Raw genomic sequence first — 16,933 nt, 5'->3', positions numbered from 1 at the left:
GCTGAGGACACGCGGATCAACCCCGCACCCAGAAGGTGCTGCCAGCGCCACCCCACGGCCACCAGCTGCCTAAATCTGTCTGACATTCCCGGTGCTCCAGACACCAGGGGAGTAGTCCAATACGTGGTTTTATTCATTTATTTATTTATTTTTGTCTTTTTGAGATGGGGTCTCATCATGCAGTTCAGGCTGGTCTTGAACTCACTTTGTAACCCAGGCTCGCCTCGTACTTGCAACGATTCTCCTGCCTCAGCCTCCCAAGTGCTGGGTTTGCAGGCAGGTTCCACCACGCCCGGCCCAATACATGGCTTAAATGTAATTTTAACCAATATATTTAATCAGGAGTTTTGGTTAAAAGTGATGTAAATCCAACACAAACTGGCATCTCCCCTTTTACATTTTTTATTTTGAGACAGGGTGTTGCTAAATGGCTAAATTGAGAACCTCCTGCCTCAGCCTCCCAGAGTGCTGAGATTACAGGGTGAGCCACCACATAAGGTTTACCGGCTTCTTCAACCAATACCAAGGCCTCGGGACTCAAATGGTTCCCACTGCCAGCCCCCACACCCTGGTCTTTATCCTTCCAGAAGAGAGAGAGAGAGATGAGGAGGGTAGCGGGCCAAACTGAGCCGCTCCTGAGCATGGTTCAACAGTGTGTGAGAGGAGCACGGGAAGTGAGCCCTGGGCACGACCTGCCCCCAAGGCGGGGACACCATCCTTGCCAAGAGAAAGAGGATTCCTCTCTGGGTCGCCTGGAGACCACCTGAGGTGGACGCTGACTGGCCCAATGCAAGCAATGTGTCTGAAGGTGGACCAATCATTGTGGGCCGGGGGCGGAGCCTGATCTACAGTCTCCCGGGGAGTCCCGGGCCTCCCGCCTGCCTGACCTCTAGTGTGGCCAGCAGTGGCGGTGGCCACATGTGGTTGCTCCTCCCGCTCCGCCCCGCTGCCTGCCCTGCATCCCTTCACTGGTCCAGAAAGGCGCTGGGTGAGTGGGGCATCGGAAGGCGGCCGAGGGCTGGGGTGGGCGCGGGGAGGGCGCTCTCCGGGTTGCCTCCCCGGCACCACGAACCTGGAGGACACGAAGACTTTCGAGGGGAGGGGGGGGAGAGGGGAGGGTGGCTGTCGTGGGGGCGGCCCCTCACCCTCGTCACTGTGTCCTTCCGCAGGTCTTTGAGGTGAACTTCGAGGTCCCGCACAGTGAGAGCAAACCCTAGGCGCAGCACCGCCCTCGCAGGCCGGACCTGTCCCTCTGGGGGTGGGGGGAGGGTTGGCGGCCACAGGGCCGAGGCCCCCAGCAGCCTGGCGGGGCAGACGCCAGCATGAGCACTGGGCACCCGGGCACCCTCGAGGTCAGCGCACAGAGCTTGCTGGGTCCCGCCACGCACCGCCCCACGGGCGCCCTCTGTCCGCGTGGCCCCTCACTCGGGCCGGGAAGTTCCTGCGGAAAGAAGTGGCTTGGCCTCCCCACTCTGACACAGCAGCATGGAATCATCCTTCCCTTTAGGGTCTGGGAAGTCATCTCTCCTGAGGAGCAAAACGGGGGCGGGGGGGCATTTCCAACAAGACCAGAAGATGTCTGTCCACCTGGAGCTGGTCAGGTGCTGAGGGTGAAGCTGACGGCTGCTGTAAGGGACACCGCTGCCCTATGCCCAGGGAGGAGGGGCCCACGAGCACAGGCCCTCTCTGGGCTCACCAGGGTCCTGCGGGCCCTGCAAGGCTGGGGCAGGAAGACAGCACAGAAGCCGGGAGAAGCTGGGTGAGACCGGGGCGGAGTGGAGGCCTAGAGAGCAGTGAGACTCGGCCTCCAGCTCTGCTCCCGGCACCCCTGGCCCGGCACAACCCCCCAGGACTCCTGAGTGTGTCCTCTGGATCTGTTAAAGTGAAAAGCCCCGCACAGGGCCCCAGGGGCTCGGGAGCAACAGTGATTGACAGAGGTCACAAGGAAAGTCGGGCAAGAAGCCACCACTGTCACCCGCGCAGCCCTCCTTGCCAGGACCCAGGTGTGTCCCTCGATGGGGCATCGAGGACCAGGTCAGGGGAAGCTGAACATGCAGAGAGGGAACCCTGGGAAGTCACAGCTCCTCCCTCAGCCTCAGGGGAAGCTCAGCAGCGCACAGACCTGCCCCACACTCACACCCAGCTCTAACACACAACTGACAGCCAAAGAGGACACACACACACACACACACACACACACACGCACGCACTTCCCAAGACAGGACCTGGGGACACAGCTCAGAGGTAACACATGTGCTTAGCATGCACAAGGCCCTGGGTGCAATCCCCAGCATCCCATATTAAAAAAAAAAAAAAAGAAAAAAATCCTACTAAGGGCAATCCAAAGAGGGGAAATGCTATCAGAGATCCGATGTTAGAGCAGGAGGCAGACTATACCCTGGGCCAAATCCAGCCCAGTCTGTGGGCTAAAAATAGTTTCTATTTTTTAATGTTTGAGGAAAATTACAGGAAGAATATTTTGTGTCACATAAAAATGTTATGGATTTATATTTCAGGGTCGATAAAAAAATTTTATTGAAACAACCACAGCCGTGCACGTACACATAACGGAGAACTGCTGGCACACTCGACACTGGGGCTGAGCAGGTACAAAAAGAAACCATTCATCTCAGAAACTGAAAGTATTTACGTCCGGGCCCTTCCGGAAACGTGCCCAACCCCACCTTAGGAGACAGAGAGAAGCTATAACCTCCACCAAACAAGAACAGCAAGCACAGAGCACTATTTTACAAACTTGCCCTGAGGGAGACCAGGTCTTAGAAATAACGAGCATGCTGGCATAAATTAAAAATTCAGGAAAGATGCTGACGTATGCGGCTGAGAAAACTCAGAAAGTGGGCGGATGGGGGAGCTAAAGAGAAAGAAAATGGGAGAGAAAATTAAAAACGTAGTGAACAGTCTTGAGAGCCAATATTTCACTAATGGGAATTCCAGAAAGAAAGGACTAGAAAACTGTAGGTGAGAAATAATCAAAGAAACTTTTTTTTTTTTTTTCCCGTGCTGGGAATCAAACTCAGGACCTTGCACTTGCCAGGCAGGCGCCTGTGCTGCTGAGCTAGATCCCCAGCCACTAAAGAAACTTTCTCCGGGTCAAAGGGGACACTCATTTCTCAGCACAGGGGAAGATGCTATTCCTGAGCACATCAAACATGAAAGGGAAAAAGTCGCTGTCCCTCTACCCTGCCTACGCCATCACACCGTGTTCTACAGAGACGCCACCTCTGACTGTTGCCCTACTACTGAATTTCCCTCAAAATAAGTTTTCTTATATTAATTTTTGCTCCAAAAGTGCAATTGAGCTTATTTTCAGGGACTATCTTCTATATTCATGTATAACAATCTACACTTATTCATGTAAAGAAATCCATATGTATTCAGATACAATCGTGTCACCTTCCTCTAGCACAGCATCCTAACTCCATATATCCATCTTGTGTTGAAGTGGACATACTAAATGCCTCCCTGGGGTGACAATCTTAACTGGGGCTTATTTTGGGGACAGGGCTCGTTTTCCAGTTAGGTCTCATTTTTGGGGAAATAGGATTTTACATCAGCAGTCCTAATCCGCATTTCTAAATTACTGTTCTTGATTCAATTACAACACTGACCACTGGCTTTGATTGTAGCGAGGGTTCTAGTTTGGCGAACCTTCCCTCCTTCACCCTTCTAACAGAATGACACTGTAATTGGCCGAAACACTGGCAGTGCCTTCCCTCTGTGGCTGTAAAAATGTCCTTCATTCTGAGACAAGCTGTGCATGATCTTTTTATTCCCTTTCTTGTATAACTTTTTAGTTGCCTCATTCTTTTTTCACTTAGCACTTAAAAATTATTTTTAGAAATCAGAATTAAGTGTTGGTTAACATACATGTAATTTTCATAAAAATATTATGCAAAAGTGAAAAAGTAATTACAAAAGTAAAAAGATTGAAAACCAGACAGAAGTAGGGAAGGAGGGAGGATAGGAGCTGTGAACTGAAAGAAGTGCGACATACAACCCACGTTTAGCTTCTGATTCAGAGACGCCAGTTGTCAAGAAAAGTTATGAAAAACTAGAGGAAATTTAGTCACTGCCAAGGTACGGTATGGCATTTGGGAATTTCTGTTTCCTTGCACCGTAGAGATAGATACCGAAATATTTAAGACTGAAATGATACACAGTCCAGGATTCATTTCAAAACCATCCAGACCGGAACTGAGTTGCTCACGCTGAAACCAGTGAGAGGTCCAACTTATCTAAGGACTCTGCCCTTGAGTGTGTTCGAAGCTCGACCAAAACAAGTTGAAAGCAATTCAGGTTCTGTAAAGATTACCGGGCCTCCTCAGCAATGTTCTGTTGAACCAGGTGCCAGCCTTGCCAGCCACCTTTCTCTGGGCAGAAGGAAATGGTTCCGTGGAGATGGGCTCCGGGGTCCCCCTCGGGGAGGCCCCTGCACGAGGCTGCGGGAGGGTCCTGCAGTGGGGAGGGCGCCCTAACAGGTCTTCCAAGGATGCAGGTTTGGCCCATTTCACAGCCCACTGAGAATTCACAGCTCTCTAATTGCGAACCAAGCATGAACCTTTCTTCGGCTTGGGAGCTCATTTATGCTTGGCAAAAGGCAACATCGCATTTCAAAGCCGGGGAGTGAAGACTTTAAAAGATTTAAAACCCAAGTGCAAAAGCTCCTTGGACATCAAATAGCTCTTTTTGAAACAAAGTTTTGATGAGTTAAGAGCAAATGAATTAGAAACACATGGATTAAATTCTCCCTTAAAATCCACGTGGGTTTAAAACTGAGGGGAAATGGGCTTGGCGAGTGTCTTTCTGGTTTTATCAAACCCCAAGCATTCGAAAAACAGCATGAGATGGTCGGTGAATCCAAAACGCAGCTGAATTCATGCAGCGCCGACAGCAGGGATGAGGAACGGACCCCACTGCCCAAGTCCCGATCGCACAGACCAGGGTGGTGGGACTTGGCCTCGTGCGGAGCCAGCCAGCCTGGCTGCCACTCACAGGGCAAGAGCCGGACCCGAGGCCTGGCCCCTGGAGCCACCCAGCTCTTCCTGCAGGTGTGATGGTGTTGGAGGACATGGCACGCCGCAGCCTCTCCCCATCAGACTCCCACCTGCGGCACCCATGGCACCCAGAGCTGCCCCCAGAGCAAAGCACCGCAGTCATAGCCCAGGCAATGTGCCCAGGTGGGACCCTGGCTCTGGAAGGGGCGTTCGAGTCTGGCCTGTAAGACGGGGCTCAAGTGTGAGCCCCACAGCACCCCAGATCAAGCAGACTGTGGCTGACACTCATCCCACATAGGGGAGGAGAAGCGGCACCTGCCTTGTCCCAAGGCCATACATAGGACGCAGTCTGCATTGCACGACCCCGGGGCCAGATCCAAGAACGCAACTCTGCAGTGCCTGTGGCTGGGCCCCGGGACGGCACAACCAACACGTTCCCAGGCTGGGCGGACTCGCACCTCTGCCCGGCCAAGTGGGGCCGTTCCATGCAGCTTACCCAGCGAGAGCAGTGGGGGAGGACAGACCCCGGCACCCGGCCGCCTGCCCCCAGTGCTGTGTGAGGTGCACGGTGCCGGCCGCTCTGCCTGGCCGTGGAGCGAGGGCAGCTAGAAGGCGCTGCCGTTGCATCTCCCAGTGGATGGGGCCGGCCTGGGTCTCTATGCCACCAGCTCACGGTGGTTATCACGGCTTAAAAATGACCTCACTCCGCTAATCCTCAGCGCCGCCTTGGTGTTGTCAGCCCCATTTGTGGGATGAGAAATCAGAGGCTCCTGGAGGCTGACGGCTGGGTACTCAGCTCGCAGATCGAAGCCCAGATAGGGCAGCCTGGGGCCTCCGGCCCTCATCATGCAGCGCTCAGCTTGGCAGGCGGGGCCAGGCTGGTTTCGGCCCCTCTGCTGCTGCTCGGTGCCACAAAGAAGGAGCCCCACAAGGCGCCCACACAGCACCCTAATCCATCGCTGTCAGGGCATTGGGATGGGTGCGCCCGATGCGGTGTCAAGAGCCCTGTTCCGGGTTCCTCCCCAGCCCTGCCAGCCTCCCGCCGGGGAGCCTCAGCTGAGCCTCCGTTCCTCGGGCTGCAACACGAGCTCACGGCAGGCGAGCCTGGCAAGGTGGGAGGCAGAAGCGCTGAGGCCCAGTGCTCTTGCTTGGCCAGGCTCCCGTCACACGCTAATTACCCAGTAAATGGGGTGCTGAGAACTGTGTTGTCATATGTTGGTGCTGCAGCCTCCGCCCCCGGAAGCAGACAGCATCTTGGACACAGCGTGCTTCCCCCCGGGTGCTGGACCTGGCTGGATGGAGAGGGAACACAGACCAGGGTCGGACACGCAGGCTTCGGGGCTGGCTTCGAGGGTGTGCCCATCCCTGGCATTGTCAGGTTTAGGAATGAGAAGCGGCTATATCTCGTCGTGCTTCCAGAGAGATCTGACAGCAAAGAAATCCTGGCATTCTAGAGCTCACTGTCATTCTAAAGACAGGGTGCCATGCAGGGCCAGGTTTTCTGCCTGGCCATTTGGCTGTGGACAAACCTCCCTCAACTTCAGCTTCTCCACCTGCAGAATGGAGCCTTCTATCCAAAGGGCAGTGCAGGGCTGGGGATTTAGTTCAGCGGCACAGTGCTTGCCTGGCAAGTGCAAGGTTGTGAGTTCAATTCCCGGTACCGAAAAAAAAAAAAAAAAAAAAACAACAAAGGGCAGTGCAAGGACAGGGCAAGTGACCACCATCAGACACTGCATTCCCAGCCCAAGCCCACCTCCCTGACAGCCAAGAAAACTGCAGGTTCAAACCACAGGCAATAGCGGAGGGGCTATCTGCAGGGCTTGCGAAGATGAAAAGCATCACTTCGATACGTTAAGATCCCGAACCTATTACATTTTTAAAAACCCAAAGAGGGGGCCGCAGCCCTTTGAAGCCAACATAAATACAACTGTGTAACAGCTTATTTTAAGCATCCAATGGGAGTGGAGTGGTTTCAATGGGTTCACGTTGCCAGCGATCTCCTTTTGTGACATGGTGTTTGTGAAAATCAGGATCTTCCTCTGCTAGAAGCCTCGCGGTGGCCTCAGCTTTGTTTCCTATCAGGGTCGTCTTTCTTCGAGTTTTCCTTGGCTTCCCAATAGACTAGTAACAGATTCCTTTTGAAGTTTTCTTATTGATGAATGAGCCGCTATAAATAACGCTCCCTGGCAGCTGCCCCATCTCTCAGCCGAGTCTGGAATAATAGTAGCAATGGGAACAGAGGCCAATTTACGGCAGCGCGTCATGAAATCATTTAATGGGCTTCGTACCGTTTAACTTAATCTGTACAGATGTAAAAACAGAAATACCATTACTTTAACAACCATTATTACATATTGCTCTGCTAACGGAAACAAAGGCTTGGGAAGCACCGAGACTCGGACTGGGGAACTCAGATCTTTGTAGGCGCGGGGAGGAGAGGCTGCCGGCCCCCTGGCACGGACCCCAGGATCTGGAGTAAGATCAGGGGCGGGATGAGCGGCTGTGACATAGACTCCTGACCCCCTGAAAGCCACCCTTCCTCCCAGCCCCGCACACACACAACCACACACACACTCACGCAGAGCCACGCACGACCACGCAGCTGCACACACGTCACCCCGGCGTGGTCACTCAGGGAGCGCCCTGGCTGGTTTCAGGCGCAGCTCTGCGGCATGAATTATGGGTCCCGCTGAGAATTCCAGTCGCTGGGAAAGACAGCCACTTGCCCCGACAGAGCCCCCGTTTCTCACACTCCTCAGCGGCCACCGCCCCCTCGTTCCTGTCCTGTCCCCTCCCCCCGCTGTCCAGGGAGCACCATTGTCGCCAGGGGGAGGGGACAGTCACTTGAAAACCTCTAAACCCAGTGTCTGCAGTGGGATCACCCCGGGAGCCTGAGGTCCCCCCGGAGGTGGTGGCTGCCAGACCTCCTCTTTGATTCTTCGGGGAGGGCCTGGCCCCTGGGGCGTCCTGAGTCCACAAGAGCTGTGGGGTCAGCAGTTTTCTCATGCGCTCAGCCTCCAGGAGCCACTGCCCCGCAGACTAGAAAGCCCAACGCTGCTGCCCCAGCCACGTCATTCAGTGCCTCCGGGAGCTCAGTCGCCTCCCTGGGCCTCCGTGGTTCTCACCAGTAAAACCAGAAGCTGCCTGAATTCTGAAGCCTGGGGGAATGATAGGCTGGAGCAGAGAGAAGCCCCGTGGGAGGCTGTGGCCACCTCAGGGACAGCACAGACTCCCCCACCCGGGCTACCACAGCCTGCTCCCGCCCCAAAGGGTGGCAGATTTCAGACCTGGAGTGGGGGACAGCAAGGAGGAAGGCTGCCTCTCGGGGCCGCTCCCTCCGCCCAGCAGCAGGAGGGCCAGGCTGCCCCGGGCCTGTGCTGTCCTGCTGGGTTGCCCATCCATCCCTCATGGGTCCACTCCCCAGCAGCCAGTGCGGGGTGGAGGTGGGCTCCAAGACCTACGCCCCTTGGGACGGTGTCTCCAGGCCAGGAGGAGGACATGTGAGGCTGCCCTCCGTCCTGCAAGCCACTGTGCCCTTCCGCCCCAAGCGTGAGCTACCGGAAGCTGTGGGCTGTTCCCTCCAGCAGCACAGCCAGACGTCGAGGAAAACTGAGTCCTCCAGCAAAGGAGTGGGTGCCTACCAAGCCAGACCCCAGAGAGAAGCGGGGTGCAGCCAACATGGCAGGACCTTTGCCTTCAGGGAGCTTACTGAACAGTGGGGGAGACAGGTGCAGAACTTGGGCCCACCCCATAGTTACCTGCAGGGTGCTCAGGCAGGGCAGAGGAGGCGGAGCCTAGGGACGCCCTGCCCAGCCCTGGGGGACCACGTCCAGGCTGACATGGCTCCTCCCACAGAGTACTCCTGGGACTGCAAAGAAGAGTGTCAAAAAACAAGAAATATCTCAATAATTCCTCATATTCAGTTACATGATGAAATAACATTTTGGATATTTGAGGTGTTACTAAATGTATTACTGAAAGTAATGTCACATATTTCCTTTTATTGTTTTTAATATGGCTTCCAAAAATTGTGAAATTACTCTCTTTTGGCTCGCTAGTGAAGGACAAAAGCACCCCTTGATTAAGAGCCACTGTGTGCCCCCTTGACTTGAAGATCCAAGCATTTGGGCTGAGAGAGTGACTTGGTGGTATAGCAGCTGCCTGGCATGAGCAAGGCCCTGAGATGTATCCCCAGCACTGCACAAAAAAGGGAGGGAGGAGACTCAGGGTGCTACACCTGTAACTCTTGGACAAATTCTGAGAGTAACCAAACATGCACTTTAGGACAAGCCCCCGACCCTCTCTGAGTGTGTGTGTGTGTGTGTGTGTGTGTGTGTGTGTGTGTACATAATGGACATCTATCTTGTCAGGGTGGTTAAAATTGAGAAATGCTTATGAAAATCCTTATACAAAATAAATCTCTTTCATCTCCTTGAACATTTCTGTGTACCTTCCAATGAATCTGTAAGTAATCCAAATTATAGCAAAACTATTTATTTAATAATACATGAATCCCTTCTGTTCACTTTTCTTTCTACTTCCAGACTGTCAGAAATTAAAGTAAGAGGATTGATTTACAGACTTCTCTGTCCCCAGTGTTTTGTGCCTGTACTGTATGAGAAGTGTTCAGATGCCTTCTGGTGGTGGTGAGGATGATGATAATGATGATGGTGATGATAGAGATAAGGGTGTTGATGATTTTGATGGTGGTGTGTTGGTGGTGGTGATATTGATAATGATGGTGGTGGTGATGGTAGTGATGGTGGTGATAATTGTGAAGGTAGTGATGATGGTGGTGATGATGGTGATGGCAATGATGGTGATGGTGCTGATGATGGTGATGATGGTGATGGTGGTGATGATGGTGATGGTGGTGATGGTGGTGATAATAGTGAAGGTGATGGTGCTGATGGTGGTGATGCTGATGATGCTGATAATTCAGGTGATGGTTGTGATGATAATGGTGGTGGTGATGATGCTAGTGATGGGGTAGTGGTGGTGATAGTGATGGTGACAATGGTGATGCTGATGTTGATGCTGGGGTGATGGTGGTACTATGAGGATGGTGGTGATGGTAGCATAATAAAGTAAGAAACTATATACACAGATATATGTGTGCACATGTATGAAGGAAACAGCAAACTACATTGGAAGGACTAGACCAAGTAATTACGAGAGTATAGGTGTTTCTCTTTTTAATGCTTTTCTGAATGTATGCACTCTTAGTGCTCACATAACTCAGACCCTGAGTATCGAAGGGGAGCATGACTCCCTACAGACTGGAGAGAAGGGATGAGGAGTTGTGGAGAGACGCCGAGCGCCTGCTCCGGCCGCACGTAAATTGTACAGAGGAAAATAAAGAGTAAGCGGTGAGCAGCACTGGGCAGCTTCCTCTGGCCCTGAACACCACCTACGGTGCCTGCACTCCCTGCAGGGCTCTCAGCTCTGGCTGTAGAACCACTGGGATCACTGCGGGAGCTTTGAAGCAATACACCTGTCTGGTCCCGCGAGGGCAGCTGGACCACAGCCCTGGGGGGGAGGGCAAGCTGTGGGAGCCGCGGCTGAGAGGAGCAGAAGGTCTGGGCTTAGCGGTGGCTGTTGCACAGGTGGATGTCCAAGTGGACACCTGCAAGGACCAGCAGAGGCCAGAGGAAGACGCCCTGGGAAGAGGTTGGTGTCCCTTGAATCCCACTTCTGTACCCATAAAGAGTGGCCCCCCTGAGGGCCAGGGGCCACCCGCCCCCATGGCTAGCCCTGTCCCACTACCTGGGCCCAGACACCCGCGGAGCCCTGGGCAGTACCACCATGAATTATTCATCACCCGCTCCATTGTGGTCTCAGGCCGCCAGTGCCTTCTCCACCGCCAAAAATGTGGGAAAAGTTTATTTATTTCTCCAAAACATTCCTGATTTGTAATGTGCTTTCTAAAAATGTTCTAGCTGACCAAGCCCCTGCTATATTTAGCCTCAGCATTTAAAAGAAATGCTCTTTACACTTTATAAGGCTGGCCCTGAAAAGCAGGGATTGAGGGAACAGTGCTCCTGGCCGGTCCCCTTCTCCCCAGGAGAGGGCAGAGGCGCTCTGGGCCTACAGGAAGGGCCTCAATCACTCAAGGCCCCGGAGCTCGCTGTGGTTGGACCGCCGGCCGGAAGCAGCCAGTCCGGTGTCGCCAGGCACCAGGCAGGCAGGGTGTGTCTTCTCCTTCTCAGTCATCTCTCAAGCAGGGTCCCTTGCCACGCCCAGCAGCTTGTTTCGCTTTTGGTTTCACGATCAAATGGCCCAGCAGCCTCAGGAGAGGGAACTGGTCACCAGGACTGAGGTGGGTGCACAGAGGCGGCCCAGGAACCCTGGCTGCTCCAGGAGGGTGTAACATCCTGAGCTGAGAAGTTGCAAATGAGCTTAGAGGTGCCGGCTGTGTACAACGATAAGACCTACCGCTTCCAAGCCCTTCCAGGCCTTCCAGCCTGAGAGACAGTTCACATATCCCAGCTCCTCTATCTCTGAGCATGGCCTGAGGTAGGAGGTACGGTCCTCACTCCCATTTTCCAGATAAGAACCGAGGCAGGTGTTGTCTTAGTGAGTTCATAGCAATCAGTTATGCGCTCATGGCTCTGAGGCAGTGACGGAGGTCCTCTCCATGGGGCAGGTGATGCAGGTAAAGGACGGAAACGTGAGGTCACCTTGCCAGGATCAATAGCCAGGCAGGGCAGAGCTGGGATCTGGGCCTCTTTGAGGTCAGTGTGTCCCTTCCACACCCACCCAGAGACCAAGGCCTCAAAGGGAAGGAAGCCATGGACGCTGATGATGTGGATTCTCCTCCCTGGTGGCCCAGTGGAGACAGACTGGGGAGCAGAGGGTGACCAGCTGCCCGGCAGGGCTGTGTAGGCCCAGGAGGCTGGGCTGGTGTGGGCTTTCTCCTTTCTTATGCTGTCGTGCTTTGAAGTTAGTGCTGTCAAGGTCACCTGACTTGTGACCCTTGGGCTCCCTTCCCTTCCCAAGAGGGCTGCACGCCGGTGCCATCCTGGACCCGAGACCCCTTCCTGGGTGCCCTCCTTGCTCTGGGCTGGAGGACGCCCACACCAAAGCACACTGACATGTTCTAGAAGGCAGCACAGAGTGTCGCAGCCAGAACACCATCCGGAGGGTAGAGGGGCTCTGTCTCAGATGCTCACAGCTCTGCAGGTGCATGCAGCCCTCAGGCAAAGCAGCAAGTCATTGCCAGGCCCTGTGACAAGAGGGCAGAGACAGTGGGGTGGGGAAAACCCTGGGGAGCCACATACAGGCCTGCAGGGGGTTCCGGACCAGGTCTGGGGCTGCCACCTCCTGTGGGAGCTTGGGAAGGGAGCACCCAGCTGCTGGGACAGCCTCCTCTCAGGGCTTGTGCGTCACAGTGCGGTCACAATGGCCCAACTCCCTGCCGCTGCTAAAGTGCTGGCCACGCTCCCGCGCCCAGCGTGGCCACTGGGCCAGCAGGTAGACTCCCCCGGGCTCGCTTTGCCTGCACTGTGAGGGGCTTCAGCCAAGCGGAGCAGAAGAGTTTCTGGCTCCTTCACATGGTGAGGAGTGCAGGGCAGGGTGAGGCAAGGGGGGAACAGTTCCCAGCTCGGGGTCCATCTACCCAACCCACACATGCTGAAATCTGTCCAAACGGCCTTTCCACCAGCCCTCCTCAATGGACCTCGATTCTTATAGAAAAAAATGAGTTCAGGCCAAATCCCTGTTCACCACCTTCCTTTGCCTCCTCCTCACTGCCGGTGTAAACACAGCCATCTGGTCCCCATGCACCTCAAACACAGCCTCGGGTCCCCACGCATCTCATGCTGCAGATTCCCAGAGTCTTAGCTTGGATCTGACTGGCTGGTGCAGTCGGCCGAGCTCGGAGGCCATGTGAAGGGACAGAGCTGCTTCCAGCTCAGCCCCGCCCCGCCCTCCTCCTGCCCTCCCAGGTCACTGTGAACACCCTCGGCATTGCCTGGGCCTGCAGAACCTGGCACTGGGCCTCTGGATGAGACCAGAGAGCCAAGGCCTCGCCAGTTGTCTACTCAGGCCCATCTTAATCTGCTGTGAACGCAGACCACAAGTGCCTCAGCTGTCCGACAATCTCACACTTCCTATTTCTAATCATGAACTGTGCTTGGCACCGTTTGCATTGTCCACACGGTAAAACAAGCTTCACTTCATGGGAGCGAGACTGCAGCCACCAGGAAGTGTGGCTCGCACTGGATTTCCTCTCAGAGCAGGAACCCGTCACCCACATCTGTGACGGGGCCGTCGGCCTCCCCATGTGTGGACGGGTGGCTCTGGCGGGGCTCAGACGAACCGACAGCTATAAGAGACTAACCCTTCAACCCACTCATGGACGTCCACAGGCAGCTCCGTGTGGAGAGGAGGAAACAACATACGGCCCCATGTCCGAGGACGGGACCATATCTGAACATGGCTAAACAAGTGTCCTCTAAGCCCCAGGGGGTACTGGCCAGCCAGAGGGCCATTTGCATCTCAAGACCAGCTCAGACCCGGAGCCAGACACAGCAAAAGGCCTCTGCAGAGGCCCCTGTCCTCGGAAAAGCAGGGGAAGTGAAGTTCCCAGGGCTGGGCCATCTTCCACAATTCCTGCACAAAGTCTTAGCTTCATTATAATAATGCAAAAATAATTCACCCCCAGTTTGAGCTCTATAGGAAAACAAAATCTTTCAAACGACATCAGTTTTTGAGTTGATATGAAAGGACTCAAGTCCCTTGACCAAAGTCCAACCGATGAGCAAAAATCATGGTTTGATGAGCATTTGTATGCACAGAACAAATGTGTTTGTGTGCATATACTACACATATATGTGTACAGACATACACACACGCATGCACACGTATACACACTTGTTAATCATTACAAATGCACCAGTCATGTCCCACAGTCTGACCCACGTACTCATCAGGAGCAAACACCTTCAGATTACAGAGGAGGAGAATGAGTTTGCTTCCAGTTTACCCCAGTAGAGCTGAGATTTTATGTTAAGAGTAGAGACCACGTCTTGGTCTCCCTGATCCTCAAGTCTGAGGCCAGGGTCGGGGATATAGCTCAATGGCACAGCGGCCCCTTGGCAAGCACAAGGTCTTGAGTTCAATTCCTGGCACCACAAACAAACAATCAAGTCTGAGACAGTGGGTAAATACAGAAACCTAGACATGAGGGTCAAAGGCCCCCTTCTTCTGCAGTAGGAAGAACTATGCACAGAAGTGCACAGAACTGCAGTCCACGCCGTGCACTTCTCATACTGTCTAAACCTGTTGAAAGTTGGGGTCAGATAGAATTTCTCTTGATGTAAGCAAGAACTTACAAAGTAGATACATATTCTGGCACTTCTCTGCGCCTTCAAAGTAATGCTCTTGCTTTTTGAATTATAGTCTAAAGTGTTGTTTAGTTATGTTTTGTTTTTTGAAATAGGGTCTTGCTATATAGCCCAGGCTGGCCTGGAACTCACAGTGATCTTCCTGCCTCAGCCTCCAGAGTACTGGAATTATAGGCGTGCATCACCATACCCAGCTAAAACGTTATTTTTTCTTAAATAGCAGCATTAAATTATTTGCTTCTCTAAAAAAAAGTTACCACAAACTAGCAAAAACACATAAGACAGCATATCAAGCAAAATGGAAAAAAATAAAAACTTTCAGCACAGCAGAATGGTTCCTCCTTTCTGACGTCCAGGCCCTGCCAGTGCTCCAAGGAGTCCCCTATCTATACCCTGTCTTTATCTCTCAGAAGCCAGGGCCTCCAAGACTCAGACCTGAGAGTCTCAAGCACACCCCAGGCCCCTCGTCCCTTGTTCTCTGTTTGTTTATTTCTACCCAGTAATCCACTGAACCGGCTGCTGCGAGGTTAATGAAAGAACAACTTTATTCACAGAGTCCGGGAGTTGGGGATAACAGAACATCCAGTGACAGCCCTTCCACTGCATTTCAGGTGACTCACACTGGGCCTGGACCTCCCCACTGGGGTCTCAGCAAAGCCCTCTAAATCCAGGCCCTATAGCTCCCCAAAGTCTTCCCGCCAGCCCGGGCAGGGCCCAGCCCACCCCGGCAGTGTCCGGTCAGCAGGGCTAGGCTTGGCGCAGATGCAGGACAAATTCTCAGGAAGCCACCTCTGTGTCTAGGAGGTATGAAGTTACGATGCACGCCTGCGGTGTCCCTTCGAACGTATTGAGCAGCAGGTCCTGTTGACTTAAAGTCAGTGATCATTTTCCTAGGAGCCCTGGGAAGGACTCAAACCATTCCTGGAGGCCCAAGAGCTCCTGATGTCTTACACCTTCCCTACAGAAGATGCAGGGAAGGCGCCTTGAGGGTTCAGGATATCAAATTTCAGAACTCACAGGAGCCCAGGGCCTGGGAGGATGTCCTCCACGGCTTCACAGTGGCGGGACCGGGAACATCTCCACTTCTTACCCGGGTCTCAACTGCAGACCCTCCCATAGCCCACCAGCCCCCGAGGGACACAGAGGCTGGGAACGGCCTGAGGAGCATCCTCCCCGCACTCCAGCTCTCTCACTCTTCCCAATCTTAAGGACCCCGCGCTCTTCCCGCTTTGTGTCTGTCTCGCTCAGATCATCTGGTTAAATGAGGTCCTTCATTACGTGATTCTGGAAAATTTGCCAAAACCAAACCTCAGCTTGATAAGCCACGGTAATAAAAAACTGAGGTTATCTGTGCCGTCTTCCCTTCCCTCACACCCTCCCTACAGCCAGTGAAATTTCCCTAGCCCTTAAAAAGAAAGCAAAAGCTGGGTGTGGGCTACCGGGTACAGATGCTTCCGAACACTCAAATGCTCATTCAAGAGCTATCACAAGGCGACAAGGGTGCACCTACTAGGAGTTACACAGGTGCACCTTACTGGAAGCTGTTAGTCCTTAAAGGAAAGAGTCAGATATTTAGGCAAAGAATAACCCATGTTTCTTTTACTGTCCAGAAAGAAATTAAGAGGAAAATTCTCTGTGTAAAATACTGCTCTTGGTGGTTTCTTGGCCTCCACCCTCACCTGGGTCACAAATGGTAACCAGGGCCTGTGCCTCCCGAGAACCCGATGCCCTGCAGAGGGGACCGAGCTCTGCGCACCCACCAGGCAGGCGCTCTAAGGGCACTCTGTGCTTTCTGGTAGGAAAGACCCCTGGGGTTGTGGGTCCTGCTCTCGGGTGGCCTGGGCCTTAATGCCGGCACAGGGGTCACACGATCAGGCGCCCCTAGGGTCAGGGCGTTCTGCGCGTGCCCACGGTGGACTTTTCGGGTGCCCAAGTCGCCGGCAGGAGGGGTCTTTACAATCCCCGAAGCCGCTGCGTGCTGGCCCAGAGCGCGCCCACTTGCCCGCAGCAGCGCTGCCCGGGACCCAGAGAAGATCATTTTCAGAAGAACGTGCGCCCTCCCTTCATCCGCGGGCGCCGGCGGTGGCTCCGAGGAGGCTCCGACTGCGTGGGCAGGGAAGGAGCGCGCGCCGCCGGCTTACTGGAAGGGCAGCGCCGGGTCAGGGAGCTGCAGAGGGAAGTAGGTGAGGAAAGGGATCCCCAGCTGGTAAAAGCCACCCTGGACGTGCGGGTCGAGCATGAGGGAGGCGTTGAAAGGCGGCCGGAGTCCGGAGGAGGCGACCAGGAGCGAGGAGCCCAGCCCTCCGGGCCCCGGCTTGGCGGCCCCCGGGACCTCGCTCCCTCCGGCCAGCTTCTGGCCCTGCCTTCCCGCCAGGATGCTGTCGATGCTGAAGCTCTTGGACCTGTCGGAGCTCTTGGGAGAGCTGCGGGAGGTGGGGCGCGGAGGGGACGCCGGGCCATCCGCCGTGCGCGCTGGCGCTGGCGGGAAGATCGCAGCTGCCACCGCGCCCTGCACTGCGTCGCCCGCGTCCTCGTCCCGGCACTCGGGCCCCGGCCAGCGCAGGGGCGCGG

The 16,933-nt window shown here is 54.4% G+C and overlaps 1 protein-coding gene across 1 annotated transcript in view; it reads right to left on the bottom strand.

The window, feature by feature from the left end:
• Positions 1–15,221: 15,221 nt before the first annotated feature.
• The window catches only part of LOC102024508 (forkhead box protein L1), a gene marked incomplete in the record, with an annotated part of 5,453 nt that continues 3,741 nt past the window's right edge, over positions 15,222–16,933 (bottom strand). The window contains 1 exon segment of the mRNA XM_013508009.1: positions 15,222–16,933. Within this exon segment, the coding sequence (XP_013363463.1) occupies positions 16,500–16,933 (434 nt within the window).

The sequence above is a fragment of the Chinchilla lanigera genome, unplaced genomic scaffold, assembly GCF_000276665.1.
Source record: "Chinchilla lanigera isolate Chin_1 unplaced genomic scaffold, ChiLan1.0 scaffold00140, whole genome shotgun sequence".
NCBI classification, from domain to species: domain Eukaryota; kingdom Metazoa; phylum Chordata; class Mammalia; order Rodentia; family Chinchillidae; genus Chinchilla; species Chinchilla lanigera.
Note: the sequence above shows the minus strand (reverse complement) of the source record. Positions and strands in the feature narration are given on the sequence as shown.